Source organism: Otolemur garnettii, unplaced genomic scaffold (genome assembly GCF_000181295.1).
Source record: "Otolemur garnettii isolate 467f Iridium unplaced genomic scaffold, OtoGar3 scaffold00015, whole genome shotgun sequence".
NCBI lineage: Eukaryota > Metazoa > Chordata > Mammalia > Primates > Galagidae > Otolemur > Otolemur garnettii.
Genome location: NW_003852410.1, coordinates 29,334,580 through 29,352,203, shown reverse-complemented (window position 1 = coordinate 29,352,203; position 17,624 = coordinate 29,334,580). Strand labels below are relative to the sequence as shown.

Here is a 17,624-nt window from a genome sequence, read left to right as displayed (position 1 = left end):
TTTTTTTTTTTTAAAGAGACAGAGTCTTACTTTGTCACCTTTGGTAGAGTGCTGTGGCATCACAGCTCACAGCAACCTCCAGTTCTTGGGCTTAGGCAATTCTCTTGCCTCAGCCTCCTGAGTAGCTGGGACTACAGGCGTCTGCCACAATTCCTGGCTATTTTTTTTTTTTTTTTGATTGTAATTGTCGTTGTTTGGCAGGCTTAGGCTGAATTCAAATCCACCAGCTCTGATATACGTGGCTGGCGCCCTAGTCACTGAGCTATAGACACCAAGCCTGTGCCTGTGTTTTAAATGGGAGCTTTCCCATATAGTGGCAAGTTTGCATGAGATGAGGTAACTTTTAAGATGAGACAATAAAAGGAAGACTCTTGTAATTATAGAAAGTGTTGGAAAAGCTTTGTGGTAGGGGCCATTACTGTAAATTTAACAGTACCCACCTTGAAAAAGAGTCTTGAGGATTTTGAGGAGAAAAGTGTGAGGCCACAGGAAAATGCCTGGCAGAGATGAGTGAGGTTCTTAGTAGAGACCATGTTTCCCCGAAAATAGGGCACTGTCTTATATTTATTTTTTCTCAAGAAGAGAAAAGGTTAATGTGACTCCATTTGGGAATGAAGAGGTTAATGTAACTTCATTTGGAAATGAAAAGGCTAATGTAAACTCCCTACTCCCCTCCTGGGCAAGGTATCAGAAGGAAACTGGCTCCCTCCCTTGCTTCTGGGCAAGGACAATTAGCTCAGAAGGAGCCAAACTGTCTGGAACAAACAAGTAAGGCTGCCTCCCCCTTCCGCCCCAGTAAGGTGACCAGTCATCCACTTTTTAACAATTTGTCCTACATCCTGTGGGGTTTTAAAAAAGCCCCGATTTTTGGAAAGAATGCACGACAAGCTAGGGAACACAGAAGAATAGGAAGAGAATATATGGTTTTCAGCTGCCATGTGGCTATTTTGCCAGGATATGCATTTTATATTATTCTTGTTAATTTTATAATGTTAAACTTTAATAATAACAAATAATTGTTGAGAACTGATTATTGAGAACTGCTTATCAAAGTTTGCATTGTTGTCAGGCCCTGCCCCCCCCCAATGGTGTCCTGCTTTACCAATGTTAAAATCTGGTCACCTTATTCTAGGGCTTATTTTTTGGGTAGGTCTTATTTTGGGGGAAATACGGTACTCCTTTTAGTGTTGGTGTTGAGGAAATTGATTCAGCTGGAGCTCTGACCTCTGTTGGGCATTTCTTATAATGCAACTGGTAAAAATGATAGCTATTAATAATACTTAGCATTTGCCTGGCACCGAGCATTTCAGGCCCTAAACAAGGTGCCCACAGGGAGTTTATTCATTCAATATGTATTCAAGGTACATTTATTAAGAGCCTGGGGTTTTCCAGTGACTGTACTTGGCCTTCGATTATAGAAACAGACAGACAAGGCCTCAGCTCTTGTGGAGTCACATTTCTAGCACCTCTCAGGAGCTCCGAATGGTAGGCGCAATCTAGGCAAATGCTTTCCTTCAGGATCTGACCAGGGTAATTTTTCTCCTAGTAGTTCCCCTTAAATTAAGAATCTTCACCTGAAAAACTAGTCCATTAACAAGCACCATCTTGAGCATTGTTCTATCCATGCAAAGCATCAGGGAGATGCAAACAGGTATTTGCCTTCTGATGTTGTACCTGGGGGAGATGTGTAGTAAACCTTGGATTTTCATAGGCTTGGTCTGCCTTCAAGGTATCTATCCAGTGAGGGCAAGGCTGTGAGCCTAAGGGTGGCAACTTCTGTCTGGTTGGCCGTCCTTAGACTGTTCCTCTTTGCAGGCCAATAGGCTGACTTCTTGTTGGTCTTATCTATCTAACTGCCTCTCTGCACATTGCCCATCTTGAATCATATTTACTCCGATTTACATCTTAATTTCTAGGCTAGTTTATGTTTTTGTTTGTTTTTGTTTTGTGAGACGGAGTCTCACCATGTTGCCCTTGGTAGAGTGCTGTGCTATCACAGCTCACGGCAACCTTATACTCTTGGGCTTAAGTGATCCTCTTGCCTCAGCCTCCCAAGCAGCTGGTACTACAGGTGCCCACCACAACGCCTGGAAGCTTCTGGGATCACAGGCACTTGCTGTGGCTCTCAGCTGAGTTTTCCTTTTTTTTTCATGAGTCAGGGGTCTCACTCTCACTCAGGTGAGTCTTGAACTACTGAGCTCAAGCAATTCCCCCTCCTAAGCCTCCCACAGTGCTGCTGGGATTACAGGCATGAGCCACTGCTCCTGGCAGTTCTACTTCTTTCTAATTGTGACTTTGGACAACTGATTTCTATTCTTTGAAGCTGCTTTTAAAAGAATTGCTACTCCTTTTTGATAGATAGTGTATATGGCAAGACTATATAGACAGTAAGTAAAGTGTGCCAAGTAGAAGCTATGAATGCCTTGCAATTAGAGAATTCTAGCCCTGCTTGTGTGAAGTTTACATTTTGAGCAATAATTTTGAGGCAAGAGACCTGGCAGTTTACGGAAAACCCAGTTTGTAATGAGTGGAGAGAAAGGGAAATTTTGAATCTGGAGGGCTGGAGTAGGGAAAACAGACCCTTATGGGCACAGAGAGTGACTGAGAGCTTAAGTAACAGGAAAGAAGGTTAAGAATTTATGAGGAAGTCGGAAAATACGGAGTTTCTAGTAAAAAACAAAATTAAGAAAAAAACAGACTTAATAAGGCACATAAAGAGAGATAATTTATTTGAAGTGGTAGAATTTCTAGAGTTTGCAATAGCTAAATCATAGTCAGTCTAAAACCCATTCTAGACTCAAAATTGATGTCTAGTCATAAGAATTGCCTGTCTTTCTTATAAGCTACACATGCCCAAAACAGTGGTCATCTTGGGTATGAAGAGCACTGCTCTACAGTGCCTCTCTGAGGCAGGTGTAGGCCCTGCCCTCGTGTCTGCTATTGTGCCCACTCAGAGCCATCCTCCCACACTCAAAAGCCCAAACCCCAAGTGTGTGAGCCTTCCCCAGAGTCTCCCCCTATCCTTATTTCTTCCAGAGCTGTGCTAGCTGTGCGTGATCAGCCTGTCCAGCCCTGCCCCACGTGCAGTCTCTTTCCCAGCCTGTCCCCAGGAGAAGGCAGTGGGGCAGAGGTGGGTCCCTAGGAACTCTTGATTCACTGTCTGGGAAAGCATGACTCTTCACATTTAATGCAGAATCTGGTCAGTTAAAAAGAAGACAAGGAAAGCATTTGCTTTCTTTTTAAAAGATGTTTTGATAGCCTTAAGTAGGTTTCACTGCTCAGTTCAGTCTCTAGACCACAGCAGCCTCTGGGAAGGGGGGCCATGGGCTCTTGCCTGGAAGGCCACCTACCCAGGGCTTTGCCTAAGTGCTGCTCTTACACTTCCCAGTGCTAAAAAGACAAGTGTGTGTTGTATTCTAGAAGACATGTTTAGGAAAAAGTGGTGAGCTTTCCTTTTTCTCCCCTCTTGATGAACTGTCCTTGTTTAATAACAGAACCAAGTACACTGCTTGCTTCTGTTCTACTCTTCTGAAATGAGTGTTGTACTTGTAAATACATAAAAATAGCACCTAACTGGCTCAGAAGAAGAATGTGAAGAGGAAAGTGATTCATTGGTCATATTTACCGGGTCCTAAAAGGGTCACAATCATGTTTACAAATCAGTACATTTTGGCGATAATTTATATCTCAGTTTTGCAGAAAGAATAATCGCATGTGATTCAGACTAATATTTTGTTGTCTGTTACTATTTGATTAAATGACACTAAAATCTGGATAATGACTTGTGTCCCCTCTCTCTTTTTCTTTCTCTTTGCTGTTTTCAGTAGAGCATGCACCATTTTGAACGTGAATTTTCGGTAAAGTAAACTATGCTGATTTCTCTAACTTTAAAGATGCTCTGTTTCTGTATGTGAAATAGGACCCAATGCATCTCAATCACTGAAATGATAAACAAGTAGGAAAGTGGATTTGAGACTATTTCCTTATCTGAATATTTAAATGAAATACAGCATCTTTAAAAAGCACCCAAGTAACTTCGTCTATATTCATTTCATTTTCATCATGACCTTCAAAATCTTCATTTTCACTTTGATTTTAGTTTTAAAATACAACCCTAAAACCAGCAAATCAACTGCACGGCATTTTGGTATATTTTAATTTTGGAAACCATGACTCTCCAAGTCCCATTGCTAGAAAAATGTTGGTTCCTAGTTACTCTGATGAAGAATTAACAGTGTTTGATTACAGAGAGACAACTTACCAGCCTTTTACTAATAGTGGGTAAAACAGTTCCTTTTAAAGTATCCTTAATAATTTTCAAGTTGGAACATGAGTACACTCTCTTTATCTACCTGAAGCAAAAGGAGAAGGTGGTTCCAAGAGTGGGGGGCTGACTTGTTCCTATAGGCCACAGCTCTCCATTCTCTCCCAAGGGTAGCTAATATGTTTGGTATTGCTCTTGTTTTATTTTATTTTATTTCTGGAGACAGAGCCTCAAGCTGTCCCCCTGGGTAGAGTGCTGTGGCATCATAGCTCACAGCAACCTCCAACTCCTGGGCTCAAGCGAGTCTCCTGCCTCAGCCTCCCAAGTAGCTGGGACCACAGGCACCTGCCACAATGCCCGACCATTTTTTGGTTGCAGCTGTCATTGTTGTTTGGCGGGTCGGGCTGGATTCGAACCCGTCACCTTAGGTGTATGTGGCTGGCGCCTTAGCTGCTTGAGCCACAGGCGCCGAGCCTAGTGTTGCTTTTATGTGGTCTAGTGGCCACTTGCCCTCTCTACCTGTATGCATGGACCACAAAGGACCTTCGAGCTACAAAGCTCTAGATTGCCCACAGCTAACTACTAAAATCACTCTGAAGAAAGGGGACTCTCAGGTGTCCTTTCCACATGTCTGGGAGGCTGTTTCTGGCCTGGCACTCTTCCCTGGGTCTGATGGCTATTCTCACTGCATCAGTCTGCGTCCTTTTCAGGCCTTTGTTGAATGGCCAGGCTCCCGGTTGGTTTGGTGGAGGATTTGGGGGTTGGGGGTTGGCTTTCAAGGTTTTTGTCTAAGAGAAAATGAGATGGGAGCAATCAGGACTAACCTGGTTACAATTAAAGTTAGGCCGGTCTGGAGCATCCTCCATCCCCCATGGGAATTCAGTTGCCATCCATCTAACATGGAGTCTGTTTGCTCTTGTCTATGGCCTGGGGATAAAGGCTGTTAGAGGCCTCTTGATTGGGGGGGGGGGGCTCCCTCACATTTAAGGTATGGAGGGAGGTTGGGCATCAGGCAGTTATTCCCATGTTTGTCACAGGCCAAATCGCTAATGGCCTTTGGTCCCCCTACCCCTACTTTCACATATTGTTACCATTGTGTGGTAGCTTAAGCCCTGATGGACCTTTAAAGGAAGCTTGCAGACCATGGAAAAGGCAAGAAGAAAAATCCAAAGGCAATCAGTGGCACTTGTAGCCAGAGACTATGAGTCCCAGGTCTGTGTTCCTGCCTCCTCCAGTTTTGACCTTCTGACTCACAGACCTTTTCCCCTCCAGAGTGTCCAAGCTGACAAGTTGGGGTCTGGCCTGCCTTGCCCTAAACACACACAATCAAGATCCACCAGAGTGAGGAGGAGTGGACCTCCCAGGACATCAAGTCCTTGGGACTGGTGGGGTACCCTGTGAGCAGACAGGATAGCCTTGCTCTTTACCCGTGGATGAGCAGCCTCTCCTTTCACATAGCCCGAAGTATCCGCATGCTTTAGAGGCACAGGCTACACTGTAGAGCTTTGGCAGTTTGTCTATTACACTACCTCCATTTTCTTTCTTTCTTTTTTTTTTTTTTTTGGTTACCCTTGGTGGAGTGCTGTGGCATTACAGCTCAGAACAACCTCAAACTTTTGGGCTCAAGTGATTTTGTCTGAGTTTTTTTTTTCTTTTGTTTTTCATTTTTAGTAGAGATGTGGGTCTCACACTTGCTCAGGCTAGTCTCTGAACTTGTGAGCTTAAGCAATCCACCTGCCTCAGCCTCTCAGAGTGCTAGGATTATAGGCATGAGCTACTGCACCTGGCCACTACCTCCATGTTCAAAGGCATTTGTTTAAAACAATAAGAATTTCAGCTTTTACTTGGAAAATGAAGATCCGTGTACCAAACCCCATTTCTGACTTCTAAACCCTGTGGTAGTAAATTTACACTTTTAATTTTGAGTGTGTGATAATGAGGCCAAAGTCAGGGTTTGGTTCTCTCTGAGGCCAAGTTTTGTCCTGCACCAAGATGGTAGCTGTACCCCTGACTCAGCCTCTGAGGCCTATCTCTAGCCTCCCAAAATTCTCATCTGGAGGCATAACTGGTCTCTGGATAGTCAGTTCCATGCCTACAGTAAAACCCTCAACTATGGCTACAGCCCAGACCCTGCCTTCTCATCCTTAACCATACGGTGATTCTTCTGCTAGGGGAGGAAGCACAAAGCTGGGGGCAGAAACCCTGCAGCTCCTTATAAGGGTTGGGCCCTGCTTGTCAAGTCCAGATTCTGCTGCCCTTTCCTAGCCAGTAGGTGGGAGTGCCTTGGGGACAGGGCAGTGGCACCCACGTGTCCCTCAGTGGGCAGAGCTCATTCCTCTGAGCCCACTTGACACTATAGTCAAGAGATTAGGTTCTAAGGGCCTTCAGTCGAAGTTTCTGCACCTCCTGGTATTTCACTGGTCACTGCTACATGTTTATTCTCCACAGTTTTCTCACCACAACAGTTACAACAGGCTTAAAATCCTTTTTCTCTTTATAACCCTATGACATAGGGCCAGGAACACTTTTCTACAATCTGCTTTAGTATAGAACAGCGGTTCTCAACCTGTGAGTCGTGACCCACAGGAACTGTATTAAAGGGCCACGTCATTTGGAAGGTTGAGAACCATTGGTATGAAACATAATGGAATTTCATTAGTTGTAATGAAAATTACATTTTGTTCATTTGTCTATATTTAATCTCCATTTATATTGCTATATTATTTGAGAATTCCAAGATTGCAGAGCATGAGTATGTGTATTTGTGTGATTCTTTAATTTCAGCTGCCTTAGGTTTGGGTAAAGATGTAAAGGAAGGTAAGTGATTTTCTATGAATTGTAAGATGTTGCTACCTGTCACACTTGGTAAAAAGGATGTACTTATTCAGGTATTTTATTGGTAATCCTGAATCACTCATCCATACAAACTGTAGCTTCACCACAGCTCAGTGGCAGTTTGGGGGAAGCCACTGAGCAGAATGTCTCCTCAGTGTAGCCCCAGGAGAAGAGTCAATGACAGACAATCTTAGAGAGCTGCAAGGTTCACTGGAGATGGGGCACAGGAAAATTCTTTAAGTACTTTTCCTGTTTCCAGGGTTTAATTTGTCCTGAGAGAACAATTCCTTCATTGATTCAGAATATAAAATTCAAATTGCAACTGTCCATGTGTCTGAAAGCTGAGGGAGGCTTTAGGAACCTGTCCAGGGTCCCTCCCCTTGCCCACTAGGGTATAGCACAACTTTCTAGTTTCTCTTCATGCTTCAGCCAACACGTATGTTTAGGGCAGTCCCTTTACTGGGCCAGTGGGAAGAATGGTACTTGAAAGACTCCTCCTTAAGAATATCTTTGCCAGAGAGAGAGACCCTTTTGCCCCCCACCCCCACCCCTTTGCATTGCTAGCAGTTATTAGCATTTTACAGTTCTTTAAGGCAACCTAATAGCAAATGATTATTCCAGACAGATTCCTCTCAGAAATGCAGACAGTGGTTCCATGCTGAGAATCCTGAGTGGTTTGTTATTTTATATTAAATCACATCCTTGAAATATTGTGTGTTGAAGCAGCTAAAGAACTGTTCATCTCTTATGAATAATTGACATTCAGATAGCTCAACTCAGTGCATACAAATGTTGTCTTTAATTGCTAGCTCAAAAGTACATAGAGCTGCTCAGGACCTGGCTGATACAGTTGGATGGAACTCTTTTGGGGGGGTCATTACTAAAATTTGGAGGTGGGATCAGGGCCTCTTGTACTCAGAGACTATCACTTTGTATGGTTTCATGTTATTTGTATATAATATTTATCCCTACAGTCTTTTCTCATGTGACTGTTATTTGAGGGAAATGACAGTCCTTCCCCTTTGATGCTTCTAGGTTTTTGTTTAGTTTTTTTTTTTTTTTTTTTTTTGAGACAGAGTTTCACCTTGGCACCCTCAGTGAGTGCTGTGACATCACAGCTCACAGCAACCTCAGACTCTTGGGCTCAAGAGATTCTCTTGCCTCAGTCTCCTGAGTAGCGGGGACTACAGGTGCCTGCCACAACGCCCAGCTATTTTTAGACAGGGTTTTGCTCTTACTCAGGCTGATCTGAAACTTCTGAGCTCAGGCAATGGACCTGCCTCAGCCTTTCAGAGTGCTTGGATTACAAGTGTGAGCCACCGTGCAGGCCCTGTTTAGCATTTTAAACAATCAATGTGTACTTGGTGAGGAAAACATTGAGTCCATTCTCCCCAGGGACTGAGATGTAGCATGTGTACAGAGCTGTTGTAGAGAGAATGACTGACTGTCCCCTTTTGGCCTTCTTCCTCCACAGGGATGTCTGCATTACCTCCACCTCCTCCCCCTCTGCCTCCACCAGCAGCAGCTCCTTTGCCTCCAGCGAGCACAGAGGTGCCTGCCCAGCTCTTGCCCCAGGCTGTGAATGGTGTGAGCCGAGGGGCCTTGCTCAGCTCCATCCAGAATTTCCAAAAAGGAACTCTGAGGAAAGCCAAAACCTGTGACCACAGTGCTCCTAAGATTGGCTAAAGCTTCCTGTTTTGGAGGGAAAAGTTCTTTGTTTTTCTCACCTCCCCCCCAACAAAGTATCTTCTTCCCAGGTAAATAATTGCTGAGCCAGTACAACCACATCCAGTACTATTTTGCAGATGCTCACATAAGAGGCTTTTCAAGAGTGATATTTTCTTTAAGTAAAATAAAATTAGGCTGGCACTGCTGCCTTAAGAAATATTTTGCTCCTTTATTACCATTGTAAAGGAGTCTTATTCATCCTCTAATGGCCATCTTTTTGAGGCAGCAACATATTGGAATCAATATTTTCACTAACTAAAGAAAATGGACAGAAAAACAATGACAATAATTCAGTCGCAGCAGTGAATGGCCTTTGTGTTGCAATCCCTTCTGCCCCATCAGACAGCTCCTAGAAACGTAGTTCATTTCTCTAAAGCATTTTCTGGTTATTTCTTAGATAACACCCATTTTTTGCAACCTTTACTTTATCTTAGCTATAACACTGTAGCCCAAAGCATAGTTCTATTGCTGAGTCAGAAGCAACTGAGTTCATTTTCCTTTCAAGTAGGATGAGGATGTTTCTTAACATTCTCTTAAGTTCTAACAGGAATACCATTGAGATTCTAGAACTCAGGGCTGCTAAAGCAACAACTTTAGACCCACAGTTCTTTTTAGTTATTGTATTGAAACAGATTTTTTAAAAAAGTTTAAAATCATAATGAGCTCTTGCCAATCTTTGACTTGCAATTAAGTCAAATTTGGGGTGTGGAGGGTCATTATTACAACACAAGTAAATTTGGTATCTATAGAAAACAATTTTGATTTTGAAAAATTTATCTAAACACATCATCTTTTTAATGTTACTCATTTATTAGAAAGATCCTTCATCCTATGATTTTAAACCTTTAAATAAATTGCACTTTAAAGGATTATAAGTAATCCATTTAAAAATTGAAGTACACACATCAGTGTTGGTTACTATGCAGAGAGAATGTCATTGTGTATAGTTTCATGTAATCTGTCATAAATGTCAGCTGTATTTTTTATTAAAATAAACCATGTCAAGAAAATGTGTTGTCTATAGGTTGGCTAGGTATTTCAAGTGAACTCTGTGTAGCATCTTTTGTAAACATATAAATTCACACAGCCTATCTAAAGTTTCCTTCCTATCTATCCTGTCTCTATTTTCTTTTGTGTGTTATTTTCCTTCCTAATAAGAACTAATAATCCTGTCTTGCTCCTTCAGTTAGGTGCTATCAATAAGCCTTTATAACTAATTTAAACCCATCTTTCCCATCTCAACTTTTGAAGAGGGCAATGTATGACAGACTGCTTTTTGGCCACAGGCAAAAATACCTGACATAAATTTTGCTTTCATTTTAAAGGGGTCCTATTAGAATTAGGCATTTGAAGAGTCTGTGGACAAGTACCTGTCCCAGTGTGGTATAACTTAGGTGATTAGTTCCTAATGGTGGTTGTGAGTACTGAGTCCTTCTGAAGTCAGTTTTTGCTATTTTGGATAGTTTCAGATGTTAGAATAAAAACAGGCAGTGGTTTTGTACAGTACCAGCTTATTTTCTTTGGCACTAATTTCCCTTTTCTTTTTGAGACAAGAGTCTCACTATGTCGCCCTCAGTAGAGTGCTGTGGCATCACAGCTTACAGCAACCTCCAACTCTTGGGCTTCAGCAATTCTCTTGCCTCAGCTTCCCAAGTAGCTGGGACTATTGGCACCTGCCATGACACCCAGCTATTTTTTTTGTTGTAGCTGTCATTGTTTAGCATTTCTTAATAGAATTTCAGGACTTCCACCCACATTTATCTTTCAAGAATATTAAAATACAATTAGTCATACTTAGGTATTCTTTTATTCCTTATCAAAACAATCTAACAGTAAATGTAGATTGTATGCTTTTATTTTATACATATAAGTGACCTTTGTTTGCATATACCTTTCATCAAGATTCATATTTTGTCTTTAGAGTGAAAGAAGGTAAATTTTACAGTAATCTTATTCAAATAACATGGCAACTGTAACAGAAAAAGAAAGAATGGAGTCTAGGGCAGAAGAGTGGAGAATTCTCCACATACAAACACATTTAAACTTCTTCCCAGTACAAAAAACATCTGTTGTTGTTTTAGAGATCATTTTGCTTTGTTAACAATAAGGTCTTGCAGTAAATTCAGGTGAAGTGCCAGCAATTATTTCAAATAAATTTCAATGACTTGATATTCAAGTCCCAATTAGATATTTAATGTTTTCTTTATTGCAAATATGATGTCTTTGACCTGAGGTATACAGTTGTCTTCTAGAATTTTTGCATAAGGCATAGGGACATCAGCACCAGTGACACGAACAGCAGGAGCATCCAGGAAATTGAATGCAGGACCTAGGAGAGAAGGCATGCCCAGCTGAGACAGGCAAGAAAAACCAGTGAGCACCTTGGCACAGAGGTGTGGCTGCCCAGAAGAGAAAACATGAGGCAAAGAAATGCTAATTATGAGGAATTGGGGGGGGGGGTTGTTTGTTTTTTTGGGACAGAGTTTTACTTTGTCGCCCTTAGTAGAGTACATCACAGCTCACAGCAACCTCCAACTCTTGGGCTTAGGTAATTCTCTTGCCTCAGCCTCCCGAATAGCCGGGACTACAGGCACCCACCACAACGCCCGGCTATTTTTGTTGTTGTTGCAGTTTGGCTGGGGCCAGGTTCAAACCCATCAGCCTTGGTATATGGGGGCCGGCACCCTACCCACTGAGCCACAGGCTGGGGGGAATTGTTTTTGGTTTTGCTTTTTTAAACATTTACTCTAAGGAGACATTCCAAACTGAAAGGTTTAAAGTTCAAGTCATTTGGCCACCCCTAACTCTCAATCTCCTAATCCAACAGGTATTCAGGCACAGAATGTTTATTATAGCTTAACTATTCTAGAACCAATTTCTTAAATACCTTCCATGATCTTGGCACAGATTTCTGCTCCTACTCCAAACTGTGGCCAGCCTCCTTCCACAGTTATGAGATGATTTGTCTTCATGACACTGGCTTCCACGGTTTCAATGTCCATTGGTCTGATGGTACGCATATTTATCACCTGAACAAATAAATAAGCCTCCTAGAGCCACTCCATCACAAGTAGAACCTTGTCCCCATAATGCCACTTCCTTTTTTATTTCTTGTTTATCTTTAGGTCTAGGGAAATCTTTGTCTCAAAAAAAAAAAAAAAAAAAAGAGTCTTACTCTCTTACCCTGGGTAGAGGGCTGTGCCATCATCATAGCTCATAGCAACCTCAAACTCTTGTGCTCAAGAGATCCTCTTGCCTCAGCCTCCCAAGTAGCTGGGACTACAGGTGTGTACCACTACTACACCTGGCTGGAGGTCTATGGAAATCTTATCTGTCTTTGAACAGGTGCACGAGTGTTCAAACTATAAGGAGAAAGTGTAATTACAACAAAGAAATCTCAGCCAGGTGAGATGGCTCACACCTGTAATCCTATCACTCTGGGAGGCCAAGGCAGGATAATCCCTTGAGCTCGGGAGTTCCAGACCATCCTGAGCAAAAACAAGTCTCCATCTCTACTAAAAATAGAAAAATTAGCCAGGCATTGTGGCAGGTGCTTATAGTCCCAGCTACATAGGAAGACTGAAACAGTAGAATCACTTGAGCCCAGGAGGATGAAGTTGCTCTGAGTTAGGCTGACATCATGGCACTCCAGCCTGGGTAGCAGAGATTGTCTTTAAAAAAAACCACCTATACAAGTAGCTCAGTTCTGATAGGGTTCATTTATCCTGGCTTTAACTTCCTTCTTACCAAAATAAATAATAGCTAGCGTTTGAGTGCTAACTGTGTATCAGATACAACACTAAATGTAATTCTCACAACCACCTTAGGATAAAGCATTATTTATATATGAATTATACCCATTTTGTAGCTGATAAAACAGATTTAGAATACATAACTTGGCCAAGTATAATTAGTAAGTGATAGGTTCTGGATACAAGGGTTAGAATCATTGACTTTTGAGTTTTTCCTCAATTTAGCTCCAAGGCTGGTTCTTAACTTGAGAAAGTAAGCACTACTCTACAAGATCCAGAACCTAAGTGACAAAAAGCTAAGAATTTGATAAATACTCAGGTTCCCAGCTCTAAGCAGAGACAGAAATGAGTGATAAAAAGCAATATTTTACATCTAGTTAACCTGTTACCAACTCAAATTCCTATTTCTGAGAGCCTATCAAAAGAAGCCTTTCTGATTTTTTAAGAATAAGTGAATGTCCACTTACCTCACATTCAATTCCCTCTTTAGACAGCACCGTTGCAGCTTCTAAGCAGTGGCCCACAGGTCTTGAATGGGAAACCACGGTTATATGTGTCCCTGAAACAGAGTGGTCACAGATCAGAGTTTGAAACTAAAGATGCTCTACCATTCTGCATGTAGCTGTGGCTCTTATTTATTTACAGTCTGTAATTCAACTTCATTCCAGTGAGCAGAAGAGTGTGGCAGCCTTCCTAGAAACAAAATAAAAATCTACTGGACTGAGATTGAGAAAGGCACAACAGAGCGAGAAATCAGGGCATCACACGTTCTTTTTTGAGACAGAGTCTTAATTTGTTGCCCTCAGTAGAGTGCCATGGCATCATAGCTCATAACAGCCTTCAAACTCTTGGGCTGAAGTGATCCTCTTGCCTCAGCCTCCCGAAGTTTTAGAGATGTTGTCTTGCTCTTGCTCAAGCTGGTCTCAAAATTGTGAGCTCAAGTAATCCACCTGCCTCTGCATCCCAGAGTGCTAGGATTATAGGCATGAGCCACTGCAACCAGCCTGTATCACATATTCTTAACCTGAGCTCATCCTGTAATTTTTTAGTCAAAGTAATTGACAAAATGTCTAAATTACATCTGACCAACATAAATACAGGAGCTAAATTAAAAATTATGTTTAAATGTATGCTAAGTTCTCTTACCTTGCCTTTCTATTTTGGCTTTTCCAATAGGAATCAGAAAATCTTTTGACTGAGCTTCAGTAGAAAGTTCAAAAGGAACGCCATACATCAATTCGTTCTCTAGCACCACCACTGCAAAATATTACAAATATTTAAACAAAAGTAACTACTTCTAGAATGACTAAAAATGTATATATAGCAGTATCATTTATCCTGTGAAAAGTTTCACTGTGCTGATTAGGGGGCCCCGTTTCTTCATGTCTAGCAGCTGTAAGGATGGCTTAGGTATTTACACTGGGTAGTTTGGTCAACATAATTTTATCAACTGAGGTTAAACCAGTGTTGTGGGTATGCAGGAAATGTCTCCTTTACCTAACTGGCCTCCTTATAAGAAAAATAACCACATTCTTTACTATCTTTACTATATCTGTAAAACCAACATTTTACATGCTATATGTAAGCCTAACTAGAAGCCTTAAATGTTTCCTTCAATGCGAAGACTCCATCTTAGTTTTTTAATATACAGAAGAGACCCAAGGCTCACTTTGCTGACCTGGATTATTATCCCGAATGGCTGATTTAATAAGTCCTTTTGCATCTTCTGAACTCCAAGGGCTGACCACTTTTAAGCCCGGGCAGTGCCCATACCATGCAGCAAAACACTGTGAATGCTGAGCAGCTACACCTGCTGAGGCACCATTGGGCCCCCTGAAGACTATGGGCACAGGCTGAAGGCCCCCTGACATGTAGTAGGTCTTGGCAGCTGAGTTTATAACCTGATCAATAGCTTGCATAGAGAAATTGAAGGTCATAAATTCACAAATGGGCCGCAATCCAGCCTGTCAAATCAAAAACATGGCTGTTATTATATAAAGATGAGAAACAGCAATGAAGACTAGCAAACAACCTCTCCATTCCTCCAACATTCAGATAATGTCTTTAAAAGGTTGTGTTAAAATAAATTTCTCTGGATGAGCTTCATAAAAAATATCACATACCATAGCTGCACCTACAGCAATTCCAGCAAATCCCATCTATAAAGTAAAATACAAACACAGGTGAAAATCCATAAGAATTAAGACAATGAATGCTAACAGATATACTCCTCAAAGGTATGCTTCCTTACTTCAGATATGGGAGTGTCTATTATCCTCTTGTCTCCATATTTCTTCCACAGGCCTCGACTAACCTACAATTAAGAGTTGATCTCATTACTTTTAAGCATATGTGGGGGCAATAGCTGCCTCAATTTTGTATAACTTTCACACATTTTAGTTACCTTGTATGCCCCATCATACTGGGCAACTTCTTCCCCAAGCAGAAATACCCTCTCGTCTCTTTCCAGCTCCTCATCCATACCTTGATTTATAGCATCACGAACTGTCACCTGTCATAAGTATGGGGAAATAGCTGATAAGCTACAGGATTACTTAGGATTCCATTGATGTTCTCTTTTCTACCTAGAATGCTCACAGCATACAATATAAAAACTAGCACTAGAATAGGCTTCTCTTTCAAAGAATTCTAAAAGTAATACTTCTATCACACAGAGTCAGTCTTTTGGATGTATTACTGATAAACTTACTGAACACTTTCCTTGATGTGTAGCCATGTTTAAGAAACCTGCCTGCTGGCCAGACTAGTTCACAGGCAGTTTCCTAAGTAGAAAATATACTAGGTTGTTTTATTGCCACACTTGCAGTACTATGGGCAGAGAACTAATAAGGAAGCCTAACTAATGCTAGTATTGATCACCAGGCTAGCACTGCCAAATGCTTTGCATTCAGATTGCAGTTTTTATCTTACTCCACAAAATGGTGATCTCCTCTCATTAAAAAAGGGAGGGGAGGAATCACACGATCCAGCAATCTTACTTCTAAGGAACTGAAAGCAGGGATTCAAACATATACTTGCACACCAATGCTCCTAGCTGCATTATCTGCAAGAGTCAAAACAACCCAATGTCCATGGACCGATAAACAAAATGTGGTATACTGGGTGGCATAAAGTTCATGTCTGATTTTAAATCGCACACAAACTTTATGGCCACCTTGTATAAAATGTTATTCAGCTTTACAAAGGAATAAAATTCTGACACATGCTAGGACATGAATGAACCGTGAGGACATTATGGTAAGTGAAATAAGCCAGACATAAAAGGACAAATGATTCTACTTATAGGAAGTTCTACAACAGGCAAACTCACAGAGATAGAAAAGTACAAAAGAGGTTGGAGAGGGTGAATGAAGGAGAAGTTACCGTGTAATGGATAATTTCTGTTTGGGATGATGAAAAACCTCTGGAAATGAATAGTGCTGATGGCCGTGAATGTACTCAATGACAATTATACACTTCCAAAAAGTCGTGTGTACGTATTTATCAAGAAACATTTTATATATACACACACACATATTTTTTAAGACAGAGTCTCACTTTGTCGCCCTCAGCAGAATGCTGTGGCGTCATAGCTCACAGCAACCTCAAACTCGTAGGTCAAGTGATCCTCTTGCCTAAGCCTCCCGAGTAGTATATTTTACCACAATTAAAGGGGAAAACAGGGGTGTGAGAGAGGAAATGTTTAGTGTCAGTTTTCTCCAGTTGCTCATCTAATCACAGCCAGCTTTGAGGTGGGTGACAGGCCGGTATAACTGGCGACAAGGGCAGCACGGGTCCCACGCAGGATGCTGGCGTCCGCAAACCGCACCGCCCACGGCCCGCAACCTCTCCCCGCGGCGTCCGCAGGTCACAGCGCAGGCGCGACCCCGGCCTCAGTCCAGCGGAAAGTCCCCCTTCTTGTCTTGCTCAGGCTAGCCTCCGCAGTCACCTACCTGCAGTGCAGCTGGCACGGTCCTGTGAAAACGCCTCTTGAGCAGCCCAGAGACCTGGCGATAAGAAAGAAGGATGCTCAGAGAGGACGCAGAGGGGCAGAGGTCGCCCGGGGCCATCGGGGCCGCGTACTGCTGCCCACCTGCTGAAAGGGTCTCCGAACCAGCCCAGACACCGCCGCCATCTTGACTGTGTCCTCTAGCAGCCAACAGCACAGCCGGTGTGGCGTCGCTAGCAGGCCCCGCCTCTCCGCGGTAGCGGACCAATAGCAGGGCGCTGCTTCTGCGTGTCCCGCCCATCGTCTAGAGGGACGGGGCGGAGGTGGTGTGTGGTTGGCTCTGCCCCTCTGCCTCCGACCAGTACAAATCAACTTTATTGACAGCAGGCGGTGGCCGGCACGCGTGGTGCATGCCGCACTCACGTCACTGGTCGCAGTTGCTCCAAGCGCGAGGACTAGAAGTCAGACTCTAAGGAGCAGGATCTGTCGAGGTTGGAGGGAGCTTAAGAGTTAGGCCAGCCGTGTGGGGCCACTGGAATCCTTTGGGGATCTGTAGCGCTTGTACGCACTCTAGTGATGGAGAACTTAATACTTTGTGGGCAAACCTAGTCGTCCCTAGACAGCACTGCCTATCGGTTCCTTAGAATGGGAGCAAAAGCTTTTGTTAGCGCATTTAAGCTCTGTGTGTCATCCACTGTGATTCAGTGTCGTACATTCGTATAGCTCATCTAGTTCTCACAGGAACCCTCTTAGGTAATTACAGTAGTGTTATTATCTCTATTGCGCAGATGGGCAAACCGATGCAGAAATTGATTAAATGGACCTAGATATGAATTAGGACTGTCTGACTCTGAAGGGTGGTCTGTTCTCACCACTTCGTAAAGCAGATTGGGGTCTCACCTGGGGGAAAGTTACCTATAACAGTGTGCATTTAGAGGGGGGCCTTTGAGGAGATCCAAACAACAGATCATAGGGGCAGCCTCTGGAAGTCATTACTCTCACTTTGGCCCTGTGGGGTAAGGAGGAGCACATGCTCCCAAGACATTCCAAACATTCCCCTGCATGGTGCAGCTGCATACTGGCCAGTCTGCAATCT

General features: G+C 42.6%; 2 protein-coding genes across 6 annotated transcripts in view; one reads left to right on the top strand and one right to left on the bottom strand.

The window, feature by feature from the left end:
• PXK (PX domain containing serine/threonine kinase like) overlaps positions 1-9,940 on the top strand; it is an 87,275-nt gene extending 77,335 nt beyond the window's left edge. For 2 of the 5 annotated variants that reach the window (XM_023510677.1, XM_023510676.1), the window contains exons 18-19: positions 7,049-7,085; positions 8,574-9,837. In XM_023510677.1, the coding sequence (XP_023366445.1) occupies positions 7,049-7,085; positions 8,574-8,760 (224 nt within the window). In that variant the 3' untranslated portion in view covers positions 8,761-9,837. Of the gene's footprint in view, positions 1-7,048; positions 7,086-8,573 lie in introns of all 5 variants that reach the window. The other 3 variants (XM_003785537.3, XM_023510675.1, XM_012802506.2) reach the window with 2 other exon arrangements.
• Positions 9,941-10,621: 681 nt separating this feature from the next.
• PDHB (pyruvate dehydrogenase E1 beta subunit) lies at positions 10,622-16,739 on the bottom strand. Its single transcript, XM_003785540.2, has 10 exons — positions 16,673-16,739; positions 16,533-16,586; positions 14,984-15,091; positions 14,831-14,893; positions 14,703-14,738; positions 14,258-14,543; positions 13,726-13,836; positions 13,047-13,138; positions 11,715-11,856; positions 10,622-11,156 (listed from the first exon to the last, which is right to left on the bottom strand). The coding sequence occupies exons 1-10, from the start codon at positions 16,712-16,714 to the stop codon at positions 11,011-11,013; spliced, it is 1,080 nt and encodes a 359-aa protein (XP_003785588.1). The 5' UTR covers positions 16,715-16,739; the 3' UTR covers positions 10,622-11,010.
• Positions 16,740-17,624: the final 885 nt, after the last annotated feature.

Excerpts from the sequence above, each read along its gene's own strand:
- PDHB (XM_003785540.2), bottom strand. The coding sequence starts at position 16,714 with ATGGCGGCGGTGTCTGGGCTGGTTCGGAGACCCTTTCAGCAG. Across the intron at positions 14,739-14,830 it reads TAGACACTCCCATATCTGAA|ATGGGATTTGCTGGAATTGC; the intron begins GTAAGGAAGCAT and ends TTTACTTTATAG. Across the intron at positions 13,837-14,257 it reads CATTCGGGATAATAATCCAG|TGGTGGTGCTAGAGAACGAA; the intron begins GTCAGCAAAGTG and ends AATATTTTGCAG.